Below are 19,746 nucleotides of genomic sequence, written 5' to 3' on the forward strand. Positions count from 1 at the left end.
CTCTCATGTCTCCTCCCACTCCTCTCATGTCTGTCTGTCTGTGTGTGTGTGTTTGTGGTGAAGGTGTTGCTCTCGTTCACTTGGTTATCCAGTGCATGTGTCCTGCTTTTCCTCATCAAGTCAGCTGTCTGCCATTAGCTGGTCAACTCCAGTGAAGAAGAACTCTGCCTACACTCGCAGACCTCATCACTTGGTTCTGTGGACATGTACTCGTGTAGTTGCCTCGAGCTGAAGAGACATGCTGTGCTCCATCCTGGCACATCTTTGCCTTTATCACCCTCAGTGTGGCTCTTCAGCTCGAGGCACCCTGGCCAGACAGGTCAGAATTTCCTTGTCTGCCTCCCATCTTCACAACAGCAAACTCCCCTACGTCTCCATTGAAAATACACTAACTTTATCTCATTATTAATGAATTACACTTGGGTCCAGACACTCATAGATTTGAATAAAAGTAGCCCTGACTTTTGTAAATGAGCTCAGAAGAAAATATTTGTCATTGTTAATGTGAACCCTATGGGCTAAAAGTTATTTTTTTACTTCTCTGTTTCTCAAGTTGATGTAAATCAGCTTCGGGTATCCCAAAGCACCACAAACACACATCAGTTATGAAATGTACTTTGATTATAAGGGGGCAGCATGGCTCAGAGGTAGTGTGGCCATCCAGCAACCAAAGGGTCCCTGGTTTGATCCTCACTTCCCCTGGTGACCATGTCAAAGTGACCTTGAGCAAGATACTGAACCCGTCATTGCTCTTGATGGTCCTGTGATGGACTGGTGAGCTGCCCAGGGTGAACCCCCACCCCCTATGGCCCTTAATGTCAGTGGTATAGAAAATGGATGGATGGATGGATTTTGTTTGTAATATTGTTTATAATATTATGTATTTAATTTCAGCCAGTTATGAATGGATGCTGCATGAGCACATCAACAGCACAGTGCAGTCAAACATTAGCCTCTGCAGCCCCTGTTACAATCTCCTAGAACCACCAGTAGAACCTGCCAAACAGCACGCATGCATGTAACCACAGCTAAATGAGTCATTAGACAGGAGAAGCCTCCCCGTCAGCCAAGCACTGTGAGGCAGCAAAGATCCAAGTTCACACCAAACAAACACTTGGTCACTTTACTCAGAGCCAACGTTAAATACCCTCCTGCTGATCAGGTACATTCATCGAGCTGCCTGCCCACCTTCATAGTTACAACATAATCTAAAGTCAACACATTCACAATGCAGGAAGCGGGAAAGTAAGAACTTATACACACAAGCAAAGATTATTTGCTGACAGCTGATGCATGTGGATCAACAAAGAATATGACCCATCCTGTCAACAGAGATCGCTTTAATTTGTAGTCTGTGCAACTGCTTGTTTCCAGGTGGAGAGCTTTAACTAACCATGCACGATTTCTTATCTGAAAGTCACCCTCAGGTAAAACACACACATACACAAAAAAACCTAGGACTGTATTGGGGTGGACTGTCTGACAGGATAAAATAGACTTCTTAAAGGCCATAAAATAAAAACAGAAAGTTTTACCCACCGGGGTAGAAAAATAACATCTCCAATATTCACATAGACACACACATTACCAGAGAGACATTTTATCTTCATGTAATTCACCTTTGTAGAACATGGAAGGGGATGGAGGGGCTCAGCCGACTCCATCGATTGGCTTTCCTTCGCAGTGACAGCTCCCAGATTGGCCAGAGAGCATTAGAGTCAGAAAGTCACACTACCATTAGCAGTCTGTCCTCTCTGGTTACAACCTGCCTGCACTCAGATGCTCAAGAGATGAAAATAGATTGCAATGATTGGGGTGTGTGTGTGTGTGTGTGTGTGTGTGTGTGTGTGTGTGTGTGTGTGTGTGTGTGTGGCCTAGACAGGCTGTCTGTGTAGATGTCTTGGAAATGTGATCATAGTAACCTACTCTAACTGATTGAATATCCTGAGTAACAACTTCAGACCAATGGAGTTAGCTTTCCCCTTCCATTTGCCTCGTATGGTAGATTTAGCGCCTCTCCATGGCTACGTTCATACCTCAGGTCTTGATGCTCAAATTTGATTTTTGGCTCATATTTGATTTATTTATTTTATTTGTGTAGCTGTTTGTTATTTTTTAAATGTGACCTACATCTTACTGCAGTGTGAACGGCTCACTGTCCTGAAGCCACCTGCATGCACAATGACATGACATCACGCACAGCACTTAGTATAAGGACATAAACTAGGACATGGAGGACAAAGATGTGACTGTTATTGCGTAGAGGAGGCAGGAGAATGTAATGGGTCGGAGAAGCAAATGTTTATTATTATGGCTCTGTGTGGAGCAACGTTGGCTACTTTAGCGTCTGTCATGTTTGTTCTGTCACTCCTTGCTGACCTGCGGTGTGATGCCTATGTGTACTAATTATAGTTGTTTCAGGGGAAAGTACGAACGTGTACGGTGTAAAGTTGTGTTTGTACAAATGTGTTCATTTAAATATTCAATACAAAAATTGACCTGATCAGTACATGTGAATATTCACAGTCATGTTAAAGAGCAAAATCACTGCAGCTGAGCATGTGATCTTGCTGCCACACTGAGCGTGTTTTCACCGGGTTGAAGACTGGTCTGATGACACAAACTCGCAAACATAACGCTCGCAGGTTCTCCTGCATCAAACACTAACGAGAAAGTCAACACCAGCAGCGGCGAACTGCTGTTTGAAACTTACAGACTGTCAATAAATATACTAAATATTCTTTCGACACATCTTCATTTCAGCATGATGAGCACCGGGGGAGCTGCTGAGATCAGGGAGCTGCTGACATCACTGCTGAGAGGACCGTGGATAACCACCGCACGGGATGGCGAAGGATGGCTTGTTGTATGAAAGTGTCGCGGAGGAGCTTGGTCGATGCAACTTGGAAAACCTACAAAAAAAAGTACCACCGATTCTGTGACCACAACAGCAGCAGAGGGCAGTTGGACTGGGAACACTACGAGGTTTGCCAGACTGTCACGGGGTTAAATATTTCCCAGACGTAGATGTTGTATGTCACTGTTAACGAGCAAATTCCTGCTGCATGTCACGTGACATGTTTACACCCACACAAGTGGTGGCTTTTTTGGAAAGAAGAATAGTAAGCCTTCATTTTACACAGACTAGACGGCAAATTCCCGCCTCTACCAGGTTGCAAATTTGGGGCATTCTGTGTCTAAAAGGGCTTATATGTGTTGGCCCTGCGACGAACTGGGGTCAAGGGTTCGTACATCAGCCAGTAATTTCTTCATCTTGATTTTGGGGTGAGTGACATCGCTAGCGAAAGTCAACATACTGTCAAATACTGCTTGTCAAATGTTACTGTCCCAAGGTACTCGTCTTGCTGAAGTGACGACGTGTCGGAAGAAATATTTAGCCCTGCTGAACTTGCAGTGTTAGTGATTTTGATTTTACTGGCATGGTTTTAGATTTCTAACCCATAACTTAACCAAAGTTGAATGGACACTTGGACTGAAAAACAACAACAACAAAAAATTAATTACTTACGATGAACTTGTATTTTTCTGCATTTGGCAAGTGACAGTGGTCTAAAGCCCTATGATTTGTCGATTACCAGGAAACAGTGGATGACTGGGAGGCCACAAGCATCCAGTGTGTAGCAGATGATGGTTGCCTCCCTACAGTTGGTTAAATCCTAATTGGGCTTTATCCCTTATATATATATTCCGTATTTCAGAGCACAAAACACCTAAGTGTATTGTGACACTGCACAGCTGTAGCTCATACTTAGAAATACTCCTGTTTTCTAAGAACAAATGAAGCATGAGATTAAACAGGTTCATGTCGGTATTTTTGCAAAGCAGACTGAATTCTTTGAGTAGCCATCTGATGCTTCAGAAGAATCACCATGTGCCAGTGAAAGACATGAACACTCCCGTCTTTTCAGATTTATGGAAATAGCCTCATCTTGTAGCAATATTAGGTGTCAGAAACTACGGCCTGCAATTGATCCAACACCATCGCGTGTCAGAGTAATGTAAGACAGGGAGGAGAAACGTGTTTAAAATAAAGTGAGGAGAAAAACACAGAGCTGAGGAATAAATGTGCATATCAAGACAGGATTTTACGCCTCGGAGAAGGCACTAGAGGGAAAATCACACTGATTTCAATGTGACAAAATTGATTTGCCAATTTTCCCCGGATTACTTTCCACCCCCCCATCCCTGCAGCAGGTGAATACAGAAAGGGCTCCACTGGAATTCTATCAGAAAATTTATGTAAAATATATCATGAGAGCACAGAGGAGTACCGTTTTTTTTCTTAAAGTCCCTATTTGTATATTTGTTTTCCGCTGTAAAATTCTAAAATGCATTTCTCTATGGACGGCACACACATGCGCTACATAATGTCTACAAATCATAGATTCAGAATGACAGATGGACTCGTGCTGAAGCCATGTTTATACAAATGTGCTGAAGAAGCTTAGCTTAAATCTCTACAGACCAAGGAGAGTACAGTTTACAAGTTATGCCTCCTGCACTTCCATCTGGCTCTGCTGAAAAGAAGCAGTACTTTTAACAGAGGAGCAGCACTGTGGCTTGACCATCGATAAATCTCCAGAGGATTTTTTTTTGAAAAACCCAGTAACAAATTATGGACCTTGGTGGATGAGGGGATAACCTGTAGATACAAGGAAAACATGGCACTTAAGGATTATATTGCTTTCAGGTAGTCTTATCTGCCATGGTACCAGTACCACGGACATGATTAGTCAGTACAGCTCTTTGTAAGAAAGAGGAGAAATAAACCCCTGTATTGGATTTCTTTGGCTACAGCGCCATTTAAAATAAAGGCTTTGGCTTAGGGAAATCCTGGACTTGGACACCACTTCATTTGGAGCACGCTTTCACACTAATGTTTTAAATTGAAAATGTTTAGATGACTCTAATGTGATTCTGCCAGTTTTACAGTTGCTGGGCCTCAGCTCTGAGTGATTTGAAGGACATTCTAATGTCAAAAGTGATAGAAGGAATCACAGAGTTATTGAGCTAATTTGGCTACTAGCACTCTTGAAAGGCATTTAATATTTGAACACCAAGCGTTGCACTAAATGTTGGCGGCAGCTAAACGCAGCACTACTGTTTGGGGAGATGTTTTTTGACAAAGCCTGTTGAATACATCCTCACCAGCACACGGGACTTGAATCACTCAATCTCAGTCACGTCACACACACAGCACTGACAGAGCTCACCGCACCGATTACATCTCATTTCACCGTACTTTTAATCAATTACACCTCTATTAAACAGTTTACTGTAGCTCAGAGAGCGGCTCATCAGGGCACTTAGCCGCAATGGTTCCAGCAGTTCCGGATGGGAGGTTTTCAGCCAGGCTTGTTGGACACCACCCGAGCCAGCGGATGAGTGTGTATCACCTCAATTAAACTATGCGCTAAGTGTCTGACAACAGCTAATATTCCTTCTCCTCGAGCGAACCCAATCAATGTTCTGGCATTCGTCAACCTGCTGAAAAAGCAATCATCTTGTTGTCTCGCTCTGGTTAGAGGGGGAAATGGTGTGACGCTCATCTCACTGTGACGCATGCTTGCTGGCATGTACCCGCGCTCCCCCATAGTTAAACATACACACCATGTGCTCTCTTCATCGTATGCAATGGCTGCGGCGTGTCAAGTGAGATGTCAGAAATGCCAGTGAGTATCCACTTTATGAACCTTTCCAGCCAACATACATACCCTGTTCCACTTAGGATCATCACGTTTGCCAAATTTACCTACCTCTCTGTCAAGTAATGTTGGGGAGATGACGGTGACAATGTCGCCTCTTTCTGCATCGATGTAGAACATGTTCGGGGAGGGTTTGTCTGGGGATTGTCTGATGATGTTGTAGCGCAAAGCGGCGTTATCTGTGGCGGGGTCATCTGCATCGAATGCTGTCATTGTCATCACAGTGGTTCCTGGAGAAGACAGTGGAGGGCAGGGATGAGTCCTTGTTTTAAACTCTAACACTCATCAGTTAACAGCAAAAAGATTAAAGCAGTACTTCGGCAAAACCTTTTCAAGTCCTCCAAAATTGGTGTGTCCGGTTAACAAAAGACATCTTCCCCCTCCTGTTTTCCATCTTTGTTTTGCCAGAATGAAGAAAGAGCTAGCAATGTCTTTTTAGCTGGAAGCTAATGTAGACTGATGGCTAACAAAGGAAAAACTGCCCAAAAACATCAATTGACAAACTCACAAGTGCAAAATTTGGTACATTCCATGTCTTCTTTATGAGTCACATGATCAATAATCCACAAAAACTCTAATTTGAGCAAAAAACTAACCAATGACTCATTAATAACACTTCCTGGTTGAACCAGAAATGTAGTTTGATTGATTTTGGCTAAAGTCAAAGTATTTGTAGATTATTTAGCATTCTGAATCAGTTTTGGATAAAATCCTAAAGCAGCTAGAAAAAAAAATCCTGTGTGCTCAAGACACCTATCAGGAATACTTAAAAGGCAAAATCCACTTTTCTGGGGAATGAATTGCCTTAAGTGTTGCATTTCTCTACTTTGTGAGTGCTAAACCCCATTTTGAAACAATCACAAGAATTTAAGCCAATCAACCTAATGACATTCTTGCAATATGGAAGATGAAGGATTAATCTCATGTTTAGATCAAATATTTAAGAAAAAAAAATCTAAATTTCATGTTATCTATAGTCAGACAAAACAAAACAAAATGTATTGTTGTTTGGACTCCTAAAGTATCAGAACCAATCACAACCATAATCTACTGCTCTGTATATCCATTTCAAAACACAGCCAATCCTATAAATATGTTTTCTCCCTCTTGTCAGCTCAAACAACAGGGCGCGTTTTATTTGCTAATGGGAGCAAAAATGGAAATCCTGCCACTGCAGCTGAACTGAAATAGGAGGCAATCATTGAAACATCCTCAACCCTCAATCTCTGTCTCATATCAGTGATGAGATACACTTGCAGCAATTCTGCAGGACATGCACTCAATCCATTAAACATCCTGAAATGAACACACACGCCTCTGCACACAGTCACATAGGCAAATGCACAGATGTGAGTCATATAGACTGTGTGAGGTTTCCCTTTCTCTGGTGCGGTAGTTAAGTGTCTGCAAAGTGCATCTGGATCCAGGAATTCATGTTCTTGCCTGCCTGCTGTCAGACTGGATTAAATAGCTGCTTAATACTTTTTCCAATAGTTTAAACTTTAGGATTCACTCTGGGAGAAGGCCATGACTGCAGTCCAGAAAAGTGGTATGCGAGTGCTGGACGTTTCAGCAGATCTCTGCATTTTTCAATATGGACACAGGTGGGGGCTACGATCAAGTCTCATGTCAGGTCTTAGATCATGCACGCACATTTTCAGCTCAGCTTGAACTGGCTGACAGCGTCAGGTGATTGTTGTGAGTCCATTCTATCAGACATCTGAGAACATGTGGCCACCTACTCATTTGAAAATAGATAAGGAATCAAATATAAAGCTTATGACCAGTGTTGGGCACGTTACTTTGAAAAAGTAATTAGTTATAGTTACTAGTACTAGTTCTCCCAAAAGTAACTGCGTTAGTAACTGAGTTACTGCACCATGAAAGTATCTAGTTACCAGGGAAAGTAACTATTGCGTTACTCTTTTCTTTTAAGTTTAAAAATGTCAAAGATTTTTTTTCAGAAAAATCCAGCTGTGGCTGCTTGGGCGGCGTGACTCTGTGTCCTTCTATGTTAGCGGAGCTCACTTTAACAGCACCTGCTTGTTATCACCATTAGCGGCGTCAACGGTGTTTCTGGCCACTAGTTTAGTAGAAGCGTGGGCTGTCGAGAGGAGCTTTGGCTGACATTGGACATTGACAGCTTCTTTGCTCTTGCTCTGGGATGACATGACGTCCACTCAACATGTACATTTTTACCTTTAACCTCCATGAAGTTAAAGTAGTGCCTATATTTCCATCTTGAAAACGCCATCTTCCCCTGTGACTCCGGACTCGCCACCTCTAATAGTTTGTGTGTGTGTGCGCTGCTTCATGCTGGGTTTGAGTGTAGTCAAGTCTCTGGTTGGCTGAACATGAAATTTTTCTCTATCTTAGCCAATCATCATGACTTGGGTGGTTATCTCGCCCCTCCCCTCCCCCCTCACCAAAGGACAACCCAACCCTACGATCGAGAAAGTAATTAGTTAGATTACCCGTTACTGACAAAAGTAACCTGCCCATCACACCGTTATCCTCGTCATTGCTTATGACAATCAAAGCAACATGGTAACAGGTCACAACAGCAGGAGCAAAGATTCAGCAGCGCTCCGATGGGAGGGAGCACTTCGTCTGGCAGCTACAGGACGGATGGCTGTCTTAGATCAGCAGGAAGAACTCTGCTGTACGTGACTGTATGGTTATGGTTCTGCACACTGTTGAGCCTAACATGGTGTTTGTGCGACTATTTAATAAGCATTTATCAATTAAATGGCATTAATCAGTTTAAAATATTAAAACATCTGCTAGTGTTTGATTGATGACAATCCCTGTAGGCCGTATACACAGCAGTGATTGCAATCTGAACTCTGGGTTCCGAATACCTTTGATTTCACTTTTCAATCAAAAACTACTTTCGTTTCTCTCTCTGAGAAACACAGAGAGAAGAATGCATGTATTTGTAACCAGCCGAGTAGACACTGACACACTGTCATTTCTGGTCTGCCAACGAATACAATAAATCAGCTGCACGTGATTCATAGCCCAAGTGTCGACTAAGACCCGAAGGACAGCAAACATGACACACATTTTAAAATCTTTACACTGGTTACCTGTTTGCTCTCAGATTTATTCTATTTGTTCATAAGGCACTGAATGCACCAGACTAGATCTTCCCAATGCTTTAGTTTATGAATCAGGAAGGCCACTAAGATCCTCTGTCTCTGGTCATTCCACAGAGCTGAACTAAAACTTAAGGCGATGCTGCTTTCAGCCATTATGCTCCCAAACTTAGAAACAGCCTGCGGGAAGACCTGAGAGAAACCCAGGATATTGATACTTTTAAATATAAACTAAAAACCTATTTATTTGGTCTGGCTTTCATGCAGTGTCTTATATTCCAATGGGGTTTATTTTAATCTTTTCAGTATTAATAGAGATCTTTAATTTATCATATTTCATTTGATTATCCATCCATCCATTTTCTATAGCACTTATCCGTCAAGGGTCATGGGGGGCAGGAGCCTATCCCAGCTGACACTGGATGAGAGGCGGAGTATAACCTGGACCGGTCCTTCGTTTTATTATAACTATTATTATTTTACTATAATGACTATTATAATTTTACCTGCACATTTCATACACTATGTTTCAAGTTTTTCTTTCTTATATAATAATAATAATAATACTTATTATTACTTATTATTATTATTTATCTGAAGAACACTCACCTGTTCATGTTTGAGATCAATAATAAAAGAGGGCCAATATGTTAGATGTGAAAGTACTACAATTTCTTATTCCTTCAGTTTAATATTATTTATATAGTTGACATGCAATTTAATTCTGTGTTTCAGTGACACTAAAATTTATTTTTGAAGAAAGCTCCCATACAGGTAGATTTTTCACTTGCAGGTCACTCTATGCTGTCTAATTAAAAAAAAAAAATATTCAGGGATCCTTTACAAAGCGTTTTTCTTATGTAAACCACATAAATGGTGATTTACAATCTGTTTTACTTCATATTCATGTAATTTAGCTTTTTATTATACCTGTCAGTGTTATTTCTGCCTTATTTTAATCCTGGAGGCCAAGTCAAACCTTATTGGCAGGCCGGTTTCGGCCCACAGGCCCTACTTTGGACAGCCCTGACAACCAGAAATCAATCAATAACATTCGGTGCCGCTTACACAAACAGCAGTGAGACTGGACTGAAATTGTGGGGTTTTGCGTTGTTGAGACCCATAATCAGCAGATCTCAGTGCAATAACACCCCATAATTATAAGATTACACAAATAATCAGTGAACATAATGACGAGACTCTGCCTCTGCTTTCAGTTTTTGACAATATGGGAGCTGCAAGAGGAACCTGGTTTCCCTTGTGTAATATTTTCTATTATTATTATTCTGAAACTATTAAACCCAATAAAGTTTCATGTATTCTCTGGCAAGAAAACCCTTGTGATTAACTGACCCACATTCAAAAAGTCCCCCTTCAGTCAAAAAGGGTTTTTCTTCTTGTTCTTCTGTTGAAGGCTTGGGAATGATCTACGTGCAGAGTTTGACAACAGAAGGCTGTTTTCCCATTCGCTGGTGAAAGTATAATTATTTTCTGAGCTCGGTGAAGATCTGACTTCACCTGTACAAACAGCAGGATTTTATGACATATTTGGGAAATACTTTGGAAGAGATTTTGAGGCCTCAAGTGCACAAACACTAAGATTAAACTGTATAGATCCATCCATCCATCCATCTTCAACCGCCTTTCCAAAAACAGGTCACAAGGGTCGCATCCCCAGCAGGGAACCCCCAGCTTCCCTTTCCCTGGTGACCAGCTCTGACGGGGGGATCCCGAGGCATTCAAAGGCCAGTGCGGAGCTGTAGTCCTTCCTCCTAGTCCTCAGTCTACCACGCGGTCTCCTACCAGCCTTCACCACCTCCCTATAGGGAGGAACCCAGGTGGCATCCTGAGCAGATGCCTCAACCATATCAACTGGTTCCAAAAGACACAACGGAGCAGTGATGCTACTCATAAATGAAACATGTAAAAATTAATGTATTTGTGTAATCTGGAATTTGAAAAGAGAGAAGAGTTGGTGGCATTGTAGGGAGTTTAATGCAGTTGTTATCATGATTTTTTTTGTATGATTTTTTTAATCGCTTTCAATATCAATGCTTTGCAACAGAGCATTTACCAATGTTGAAAATCTGCAGTCTACATTAAATGAAGGTCATCTGATGCTACATTGGAATGTAATGCGGGGCAGAGCGCTGTGGGTTTTATCCTCTTGGCATTTGCACTTCAAGGTGAACTATTAATGGTTAAGCAAACCTGTAATCTTTCCTTGGCAGAATAATTACACAGTCACATCTCCTTCATTACCTGTAGTCTGGCCTATTTCACACCTCAAAAGCCACTGTGTTCAAGATGACATAAACAGGGTGCACAAACACACATGGGTGCACAGTTGCACTTGCACGCAGACACACTAACCGGCAGCAGATTAGAGAGTTAAAAACAATGACTAAATTGGTTGTCTTTAACATATCTCAGTGATTCTCATTCCCATTTGGCTGGCAACGTGGGGCAATCCACGTTTTATGTGACAGAGACGAGCTGTCTGTCTCAATTCTCAGTGTCTCCATCAGATGCCACACTTATTGCATTCAGAAACCAGCATCATGCATCAGTCTACAACTCAGCCATCAGTGTTAATCTACTTACATGATAGACATCTAGATTTCTGTTATGGGACAATGGGGATGCGTCTGTTGTAGCTAATCACACAATGACATCATGTGGATGGCCTCAAATAAGACTCATCGCTCTTTTCTATCGGTGTGATGTGGGCATGGGGGTGAAAAGACTCAGTCTCAAATGAACCAGATGGTGGCCTGCTGCTAAACACCACCAATACCAGAGAGATGGTCATCAGCTTCTGCAGGGCCAAGCCATGTCTACAGCCTGTTAACATCAGAGGCAAGGACACAGAGGTGGTGAGGACCTACAAGTATCAGTGACTGCACCTGGATGACAAGCTGGACTGGTCTGCCAACACTGATGCGCTCGACTGGAAGGGACAGAGCAGGCTGTTCTTCCTGAGGAGACCTCGGTCCTTTGATGTGTGTAGGGAGATGCTGGTCATGTTTTACCAGGCTGTGATGGCTAGCATTCTCTTCTATTCAGCAGTGTGCTGTCTGACTCCGATTGACTGAACAAACTGCTCAATAAAGGCTGGGTTCAGTTGTGGGGCAGAGCCTGGACTCTCTGGGGACTGTGGTGGAGGGATGGATGAGGAGCAAGTTCCTGTCTTTTTAGGGAAATGCCAACCACCCCCTTCATCATACCCTGGCGGGGCAGGCCAGCAGTCGCAGCGGTGGGAGGCTCCTCTTAGCACACTCCCGTACAGAGCATCACCGGAGGTCCTTTATTCCAGCCGTCATTAGACTGCTCAATAAGTACGACTTGACAACAGCTATGTGCTCTCATGTGCATCATGCCAGTATCTAGTGCTAGGACCAACCACTCTCTCAACTTATTGTATTTATTTATTTATTGTAACTCCCATGCTGCTACCTTTTCATCCAAACATTGAGTCGTGTTACCTTGAATTTCCCCCATATTGAATAAAGTATTTTTCATTCATTCATTCATTCATGGACATGAGAAGTATGTGATACAATAAAGAGTGAGGTGAGAGTGTGAATACGGTCATGCTGCTTTCATGTGTTACGTGGTTTATGTCTGTGGTGTGTTCAGTGAAAAAAAAACAGGTGTAAAACATGCACACATATGAAAAACAAAATCAATACACAAGGTGACAAATGTTGTGGATTGATTTCATCGCACATGTTGATGGGATATGGTTACAGTTAACTCATGTGTCAGTCTCAAACACCAAGGGAAATCAGCAGGAGCCACTATGGGCACCACCAGGGGATTGACACAGTGTGAAAAGCCAAGATGTCGTGAGAGAACGTATAGAGAGAGAAAGAGAGAGAGAGAGTGCGAGAGAGAGAGCGAGAGACAAAAAAAAACTGAAAAAAACAAATTATACATGCCAATGTTTTTTTATACCCACCAGCATTGTCTCCTTGCTTCAATGGATTCTGACACCAGTGCTTAACATGAATAGACACAAACACATGAAAGAGAATAACTAAATATATGTTTGCCTATTAAACCAAATTAACTTTAATGAACTCTTCCTCACATTGCATTGTGGATGAAATAAATACTCAGGAGACCACTTCCAGAAGCACATGCTGCCTCCGTCTTGTTGTTTTTCATCCTTTATTCAGCCGTTTACTCAGCTCACGTCTAAAGTTTCTGTCTCATATTGAGTTGCAAATACTGTTGCGTTCATGGTTGTTAAGTAGGATGATGTTGTGAGGGAAATACAGGTATATTGGCAAAGCAACCATCAGCAGCAAGGTGGTATACTCGACTGAATGCTGCATTCTACTTGAGCTATCTATGCCATTTGCCTGCCTATTGTTGCCTCTACTCTATTGACTTAGAGCTTGGATATTGATTTGTTTGTTGTCCACAGTTTCTTTGTTCAACCTGTCAGATTATTCTTAAAATCAGATTTTCTTGAGAGCAATTTACTTTGTCTATGCTTGAAAACGTGTCTTTCACAGTAGTTATCTTCTAATCCATCTGGCTTTCATCATTCTGACTTTCTAGTCTTTGCTCATAGGTTTTTGTGCACTAAAACACTGAGATACAACTTTTGTCTGCATGTGTCTTTGTGGTTTACCTATCCAAGTCAGAGGTCTTCAAAGTGGGGAGCGGGTCTCCCCAGGGGGACTCCAGACAGTTTCAGGGGAGACTCAGTAAAGGAGATTAAAAAAATAAAAATAAATTTGTCAAAAAGGAGTGATTGAGAGGAGCCTAAATGTATGGGAAATGTTAACGATACAATTGAAGCAATACTTTCCCCAAAAAGGATGAGGTTAATCCAGACTCTGAATTGACCGTAGGTGTGACTGTGAGTGTGAATGGTCGTCTGTCTCTATGTGTTCACCCTGCCATGGTCTGACGACTTATCCAGGGTGAACCCCGCCTCTCGCCTGAAAGCTGCTGGGATAGGCTCCACCCCCCCATGACCCTTGATGGGATAAGCGGAAGAAAATGAATGGATGGATGGACTTCCCCAAAAAAAGTGTGTTGGCCTTCCAAGGTCTCACGCATAATATTCCTGAATATGATTTTTCCCTCCTGCGTCATTACTTTGTGAGTCCAAAATACAGAAAGAGAAAGCAGTTATATTTAGCTTGAAGCGAATAACAAGTGAAAGTTTCCAAAAATACTGCGGGATGTAGTTCTGTAATTCCTGTCACTCTCTAGCCACATGCTCAGAAATCCACAAATACTCTGATTTGAGCTGAAGGCAAACTCTCTCACAGCTCGTTCGTGGTAGCACACAGCCACAATAACTGGGTTTGTTTTAGCTCAAGTTGTTTCAGGAACTTTTACTGTTGTTAGCCAACACTAAAAAAGTATCCTTTTGAGATCCAGTAGTAGTTGTGGTGGAATTTGAGTTTTTGAGTGTGAGATTAAAAAACAACAACAACTAATGACTCAGGACAGCCCCTTTTCATATTCTAACATCATTAAAACAACTGCATCATCTTAACTAAATAGTTGACTGTACAGGATGATTATTTTGTTATAGGTTTCCATACACAGACATAGGAATGTATATGACTACAGTAGGTAGAAGTCAGAGGGCCTCTTGCTCTAAGCGTTGCCTATGGGACAAAGACTTTGAAAACTCCCGCTGTAGCTCAATAAACTGATTTGTATGTTTGTATTTCAGCACAACGCCAGGCTTTTGCCAGCGTTTTCCTTCAACCAGACTGCACCCATTTGTCTGACTATTTGTCTGTGTGGCACACGGGTGTACATCTGTGCTATCCTACATAACTTGAGCCAATCAACCACAGAAAATCTGCTGTGGAACAGGATGAGTACTCTTGGCTCTTTGTGAAATATTGTGGCTTATTGTCGCGTGCCAAAAGGAATATTTGGCAAGAAAAAAAAAAGGCTCAGTTGCTGTCTACACCAAACAATTGCTTGCTATATACTCTTCACTATTCACTCTGGTTGTACAAAAAAACAAAAAAAAAAACAACCCACACTGGAATTTAAGAAAATGGTGTTACGTTATTAACTGTGAACTGCAAGACTTAATTTTAATCTGAAGTTATATACATATTTGCGGGTCCACAGTGGTATGGTACACTTGCCCTCCTTCTGGGGAAGTGTACTGTGACCCCTGGAGCATTCTTGGACGTTGGATCTGGGATTGTGGATTTCTTACGACATTTTGGGGGGCCTTGCGTAGACAATGCTTAATTAACATGCAAGTTTTTGTTGTAAACAAAAAGCACCAGGAGGAAACAAAAAAACAAGGAGAGCATGAAAACTCCACAGACCAGGACCTGATAGACCCAGAACTGTCTTGCTCTGGGGCAACCTACATTTTAAATGAGTTATACAATAGCAACTCATTTTTGGAACATCTCAGTCTGAAGGAAGTGCTTGTATCTTTCGCGGGTGCACAGTCAGGAGAGAGTGATGGAGGGTGATGGAGGGTGAGCATGGAATCAGTCATGTCAGGAGTGTGGTGGTAGTGTTGCTCTTGTCTAAATCAAATGACTTTTCAGGGAAGGTGACAAGAAGTACATGAATTAAATAGGAATATTATTTTAAACACTTCTGTCAAGCATTTATTTCAAAACAGGAGGAAGGCAGTTTCTCCCGTCTATCCTGACAGCGAGGGACTTTTCAGTCCGTAGCCTCACGTTCAGCAAAAGTCCAATGATACATATTTTATGCTTGATAAAACCTTAAGGAAGCAGGAGCCAAATACAAACGCCAAGCTTTTTATGGAGAGTAGAATAAATACGATTCAGATAGGAAAAATAAATGTACAGATTTGTGCAGGTGGTTGTGATTGTGCATAGCTTCAGAAATGACAGGCAGCAAGTGCTTAAGGCAGGAAAAACGCCACATCTCTACCTTGGCTACTGGAACTATATTGTTGCGACTAAATACACTGCTGCTTACGACCCTGCAGCTGCTGCTCACCGTGGTAATTCAAGAACCGCTTTACTGCATATATTCATTGGAGTCTAAGGTGGATTGCCAGTGCCTGATCATTCCAGCTGCATGCCTGACTCACTGGCAGCCATATTGGATAATTGAATTTGCAATATCACTTATATTTCTTATAGGACAGTTTAATTGACCAGAAGGAAGGCATGGTTATTCTAGTGTGAGAATAAGTTTGCTATATTCAGCAGGGCCCAAAGTACTCTGATCACTGATACAAACACTCCTGAAATATAAATGAGCACATGTATTTGTTGTTTCACGAAACGTTAAATTCAATTCTGAAGGCCTGAAAATATTCAGCTCGCACTTTTAGGGTTTGTCTCTCTCTCATCTTTCACTTTGCCTGGAGTTATCACATTTCTACCCTTTCAAGCCCATTTCTTTCAATATATTCAATTTTCAAAGTAGAAATTTAGTTTTTAAGAAGAAACTGTGCTAACATGAGTATTGTGTTGATGCCCGAGTCATCAAGACCAGCAACTGCAAAAGTGGGACTCCTTTTCGACCCCTCATTTTTGGAAGTGAAGCTCACTTCTATTCCTGACAGTTTTTATTGTGTTCCAGCCTATTTCATGTCTCCGTCACCATTGTGTTTATACATGTATAAACTACAAAACTGTCCCATAAGCCAATATCAGGAGGGATTCACTCAGGGCTTCCCTCTCGGTGGCAGACCTCAAATACCCTCCTGTATCTGCGTCTCTCCTCTCATAATGAATACCAACAGTGATGCCAAATGTCAAGCCCTGAGGCTGGCAGCCAGTGCTTAGACTGTAATGGCCACCTGAACCACGTCCCATGACCCCAACTAGAGCTGACAGACGAGAAGGGAGTCAACTAGGAGACAAAGAAAAGAAGGGAGAGCCTGACTGACACAGATGCAGAAGTTTTAAAGGGACCTACTTCAATATTTCAGGCTTTCAACATTCCTTTGTCAGTCAATGTTCCTCTCTTTTTGTATGAACACAATATCTGTTCAGGATCCCTCACAATAAGCGTCATGACACGGTTAAATAATAGTTTGCCCTACAAGTCAAAAATGAATGAAGATGTATTGCTTGATCAGGGCTTCTCAAACTTTTTAGCTCATGGCCCCCAAATACAAGGTTCCAGATCCTCGTGACCCCTTCTTCCACATGAAGTTGTTGAAGTTGGAAATCTCGCAGAAACACACCCTCCACACAGCCAAATTTAACCCTTGGAGGGGCACGTACCTGAAACTGTTGGATTATTTAGCCAATTATTTTTTAATCCCCATGTTAGATCTCCCCCTCCCATCTACTTTCTTCCGTCATTTTATTCATCTTTTATTTGATGTTTTTCTCCTCCTTCCACTGACACCAATTCCTTCATTTGTCCATCCTTTCTGTCCATCATGGAGGAGAAATGATGGACTTCCCTCCCAGACTTTGGTGTCTTGAACTTCCATACTTCACTGTGCTGCATCTCCTTTAATCAACCCACCATCTTGCTGCATCTCACTTCCACTCTTTTACTTTTCTCCAATAATTACTCCTATTCTTTACATCACCCCTCTTTCTTCCATCATCTCTTAATCTCTATCTTCTTCCTTATCCCCCACTCACCAATGCCCAGCTTCCTCTCCACCTCACACATACCCACTTCTCTTTCCTCTCCCGCTTTTCCTTTTTCACATTTCCCCTTAGTTGTTTCTTTCATCTGTTACTTTAACTGTCCTCCCCTCCTCTCACAAGTGCTTATTCTTAATCTCTCCACTTTCACATTTTTTTTTTATTTTTCCTTCCATCTTCTTTTCTGCTCTCTTCACCTTTCTACATTTTATCTTCCTCCTTCATATTTCCTTTGCTTTAATTTAAATTGTCTCTCCTGGCCACACTTCTCTTCCTCCTTCCCCCTGCGTCATCATCTTCCCTTCTTTACATTTACACCTTGTGTAATTTACTCTCCTGTCCTTGATCTTCTGTTTCTTTTTCCTTCTTCTCACCTCCACCCTCGGTTTAACACATCCTAAACTCGTAACTTCAGTGTCGCTCCAACTTGTATTTGTCCTTTGATAACTTCCAGAAATCCTGCAAACTGGGAAATGGAATGTAGGAAAAAACTAATTGATGAAAATCAGATCATTTTTCCAGACATTTTTGAGAGAGAAAGAGAGAGATCACACAGACCACCCTGGGGTTTTGGTGTGATCCGAGAAGGTATTGATGACTCGGATGAGCCAGTTGTTGGAGTGATGATTGAAGGTGTTGAGCTGCCATGCAATCTGGAAAGTATTTCCGTTAATCTGCCACCCTTGGTAGTAGCTTGTCAAGGAACAAGGAAAATGGAGAGTTTTATACCAATTACACTGCCTGGCCAAAAAAAAAGTCGCCACCAAAAAAAAAAAAAAAAGGTCAGACTGTAATGTTTCGTTGGACTGCCTTTGGCTTTGATTACAGCACACATTCGCTGTGGCATTGTTTCAATAAGCTTTTGCAATGTCACAGAATTTATTTCCATCCAGTGTTGCATTAATTTTTCACCAAGATCTTGTATTGATGACGGTAGAGTGACCGCTGCACAAACCTCCTCCCGCACACCCCAAGGATTCTCACTGGGGTTATGGTCTGGACACTGGTGGCCAAATCATGTGTGAAAATGATGTCTCATGCTCCCTGAGCCACTCTTTCACAATTTGAGCCTGATGAATCCTGGCATAGTCATTTTGGAATATGCCTGTGCCATCAGGGAAGAAAAAAATCCACTGATGGAATAACCTGGTCATTCAGTATATTCAGGTAGTCGGCTGACCTCCTTCTTTGAGCACATACAGTACTGTTGCTGAACCTAGACCTGACCAACTGCAGCAACCCATATCATAGCACCGCCCCCACAGGCTTGTACAGTAGGCACTAGGCATGATGGGTGCATCACTTCATCTGCCTCTCCTCTTACCCTGATGTGCCCATCACTCTGGAACAGGGTAAATCTGGACTCATCAGACCACATGACCTTCTTCCACTGCTCCAGAGTCCAATCTTTATGCTCCCTAGCAAATTGAAGCCTTTTTTTCCAGTTAGCCTCACTGATCAGTGATTTTCTTACAGCTGTTCAGTCCCAATCCCTTGAGATCCCTTCGCATTGCGCGTGTGGAAAAGCTCTTACTTTCACTCTTAAACACAGCCCTGAGTTCTACTGTTGTTTTTCTTTGATTTGATTTCACCAAACGTTTAAGTGATCGCCGATCTTGATCAATCAGGATTATTTTCCGGCCACATTTCTTCCTCGAAGACGATGGGTCCCTACTATCCTTCCAGTTTTTAATAATGCGTTGGACAGTTCTTTAGCCAATTTTAGTCGTTTCTGCAATCTCCTTAGACGTTTCCTCTGCTTGATGCATGCCAATGATTAGACCCTTCTCAAACAGACGAACATCTTTTCCACGACCACGGGATGTGTGGCTGTTTAAGAAATGACAAGCAACTCATTACACCAGTTGGGGTTAAATAACTTGTTGCCAGCTGAAAGATAATCACCCATGCAGTAATTATCCAATAGGAGGCTTGTACCTATTTGCTTAGTTAAATCCAGGTGGCGACTTTATTTTTTAGCCAGGCAGTGTATCAGCCCTTTCAGAAAAAATGCGGGGATTTTTGTGATTGTTGCGGGTAAAAATCCTGGATTATATGGCACTTTTTCTTAAAAATGCAATGGATTATGCAGGATATTCTTGCAATTTTATGCACTGAAGTTGCAGGAATTTGCAGAAATTACGGGAAATTGCAAAAAATTCCAGTAATTTGCAAATACTGTGGTTTGATGAATAAGAAAAAAAAAAAAGATTTCCCCCAGCACTCAGTTCTCACGAGGCTGCTAGTGGAATGCAACTTCCAATGATCAGAATCAGAGTCTGTTATTGTCGCTGTACAGGGGGGTACAGTGAAAAAAGTTTAAAA

The 19,746-nt window shown here is 41.9% G+C and overlaps 1 protein-coding gene across 1 annotated transcript in view; it reads right to left on the reverse strand.

Annotated features, from left to right (window-relative positions):
* Positions 1-19,746, reverse strand: part of cdh13 (cadherin 13, H-cadherin (heart)) — a 467,163-nt gene that overhangs the window by 145,702 nt on the left and 301,715 nt on the right. Inside the window, exon 7 of the mRNA XM_086208214.1 lies at positions 5,778-5,956. Within this exon, the coding sequence (XP_086064340.1) occupies positions 5,778-5,956 (179 nt within the window). The remainder of the gene's footprint in view (positions 1-5,777; positions 5,957-19,746) is intronic.

The sequence above is a fragment of the Aulostomus chinensis genome, chromosome 7, assembly GCF_037954235.1.
Source record: "Aulostomus chinensis isolate RoL2024-O1b breed Wild chromosome 7, RoL_Achi_v1.0, whole genome shotgun sequence".
NCBI classification, from domain to species: domain Eukaryota; kingdom Metazoa; phylum Chordata; class Actinopteri; order Syngnathiformes; family Aulostomidae; genus Aulostomus; species Aulostomus chinensis.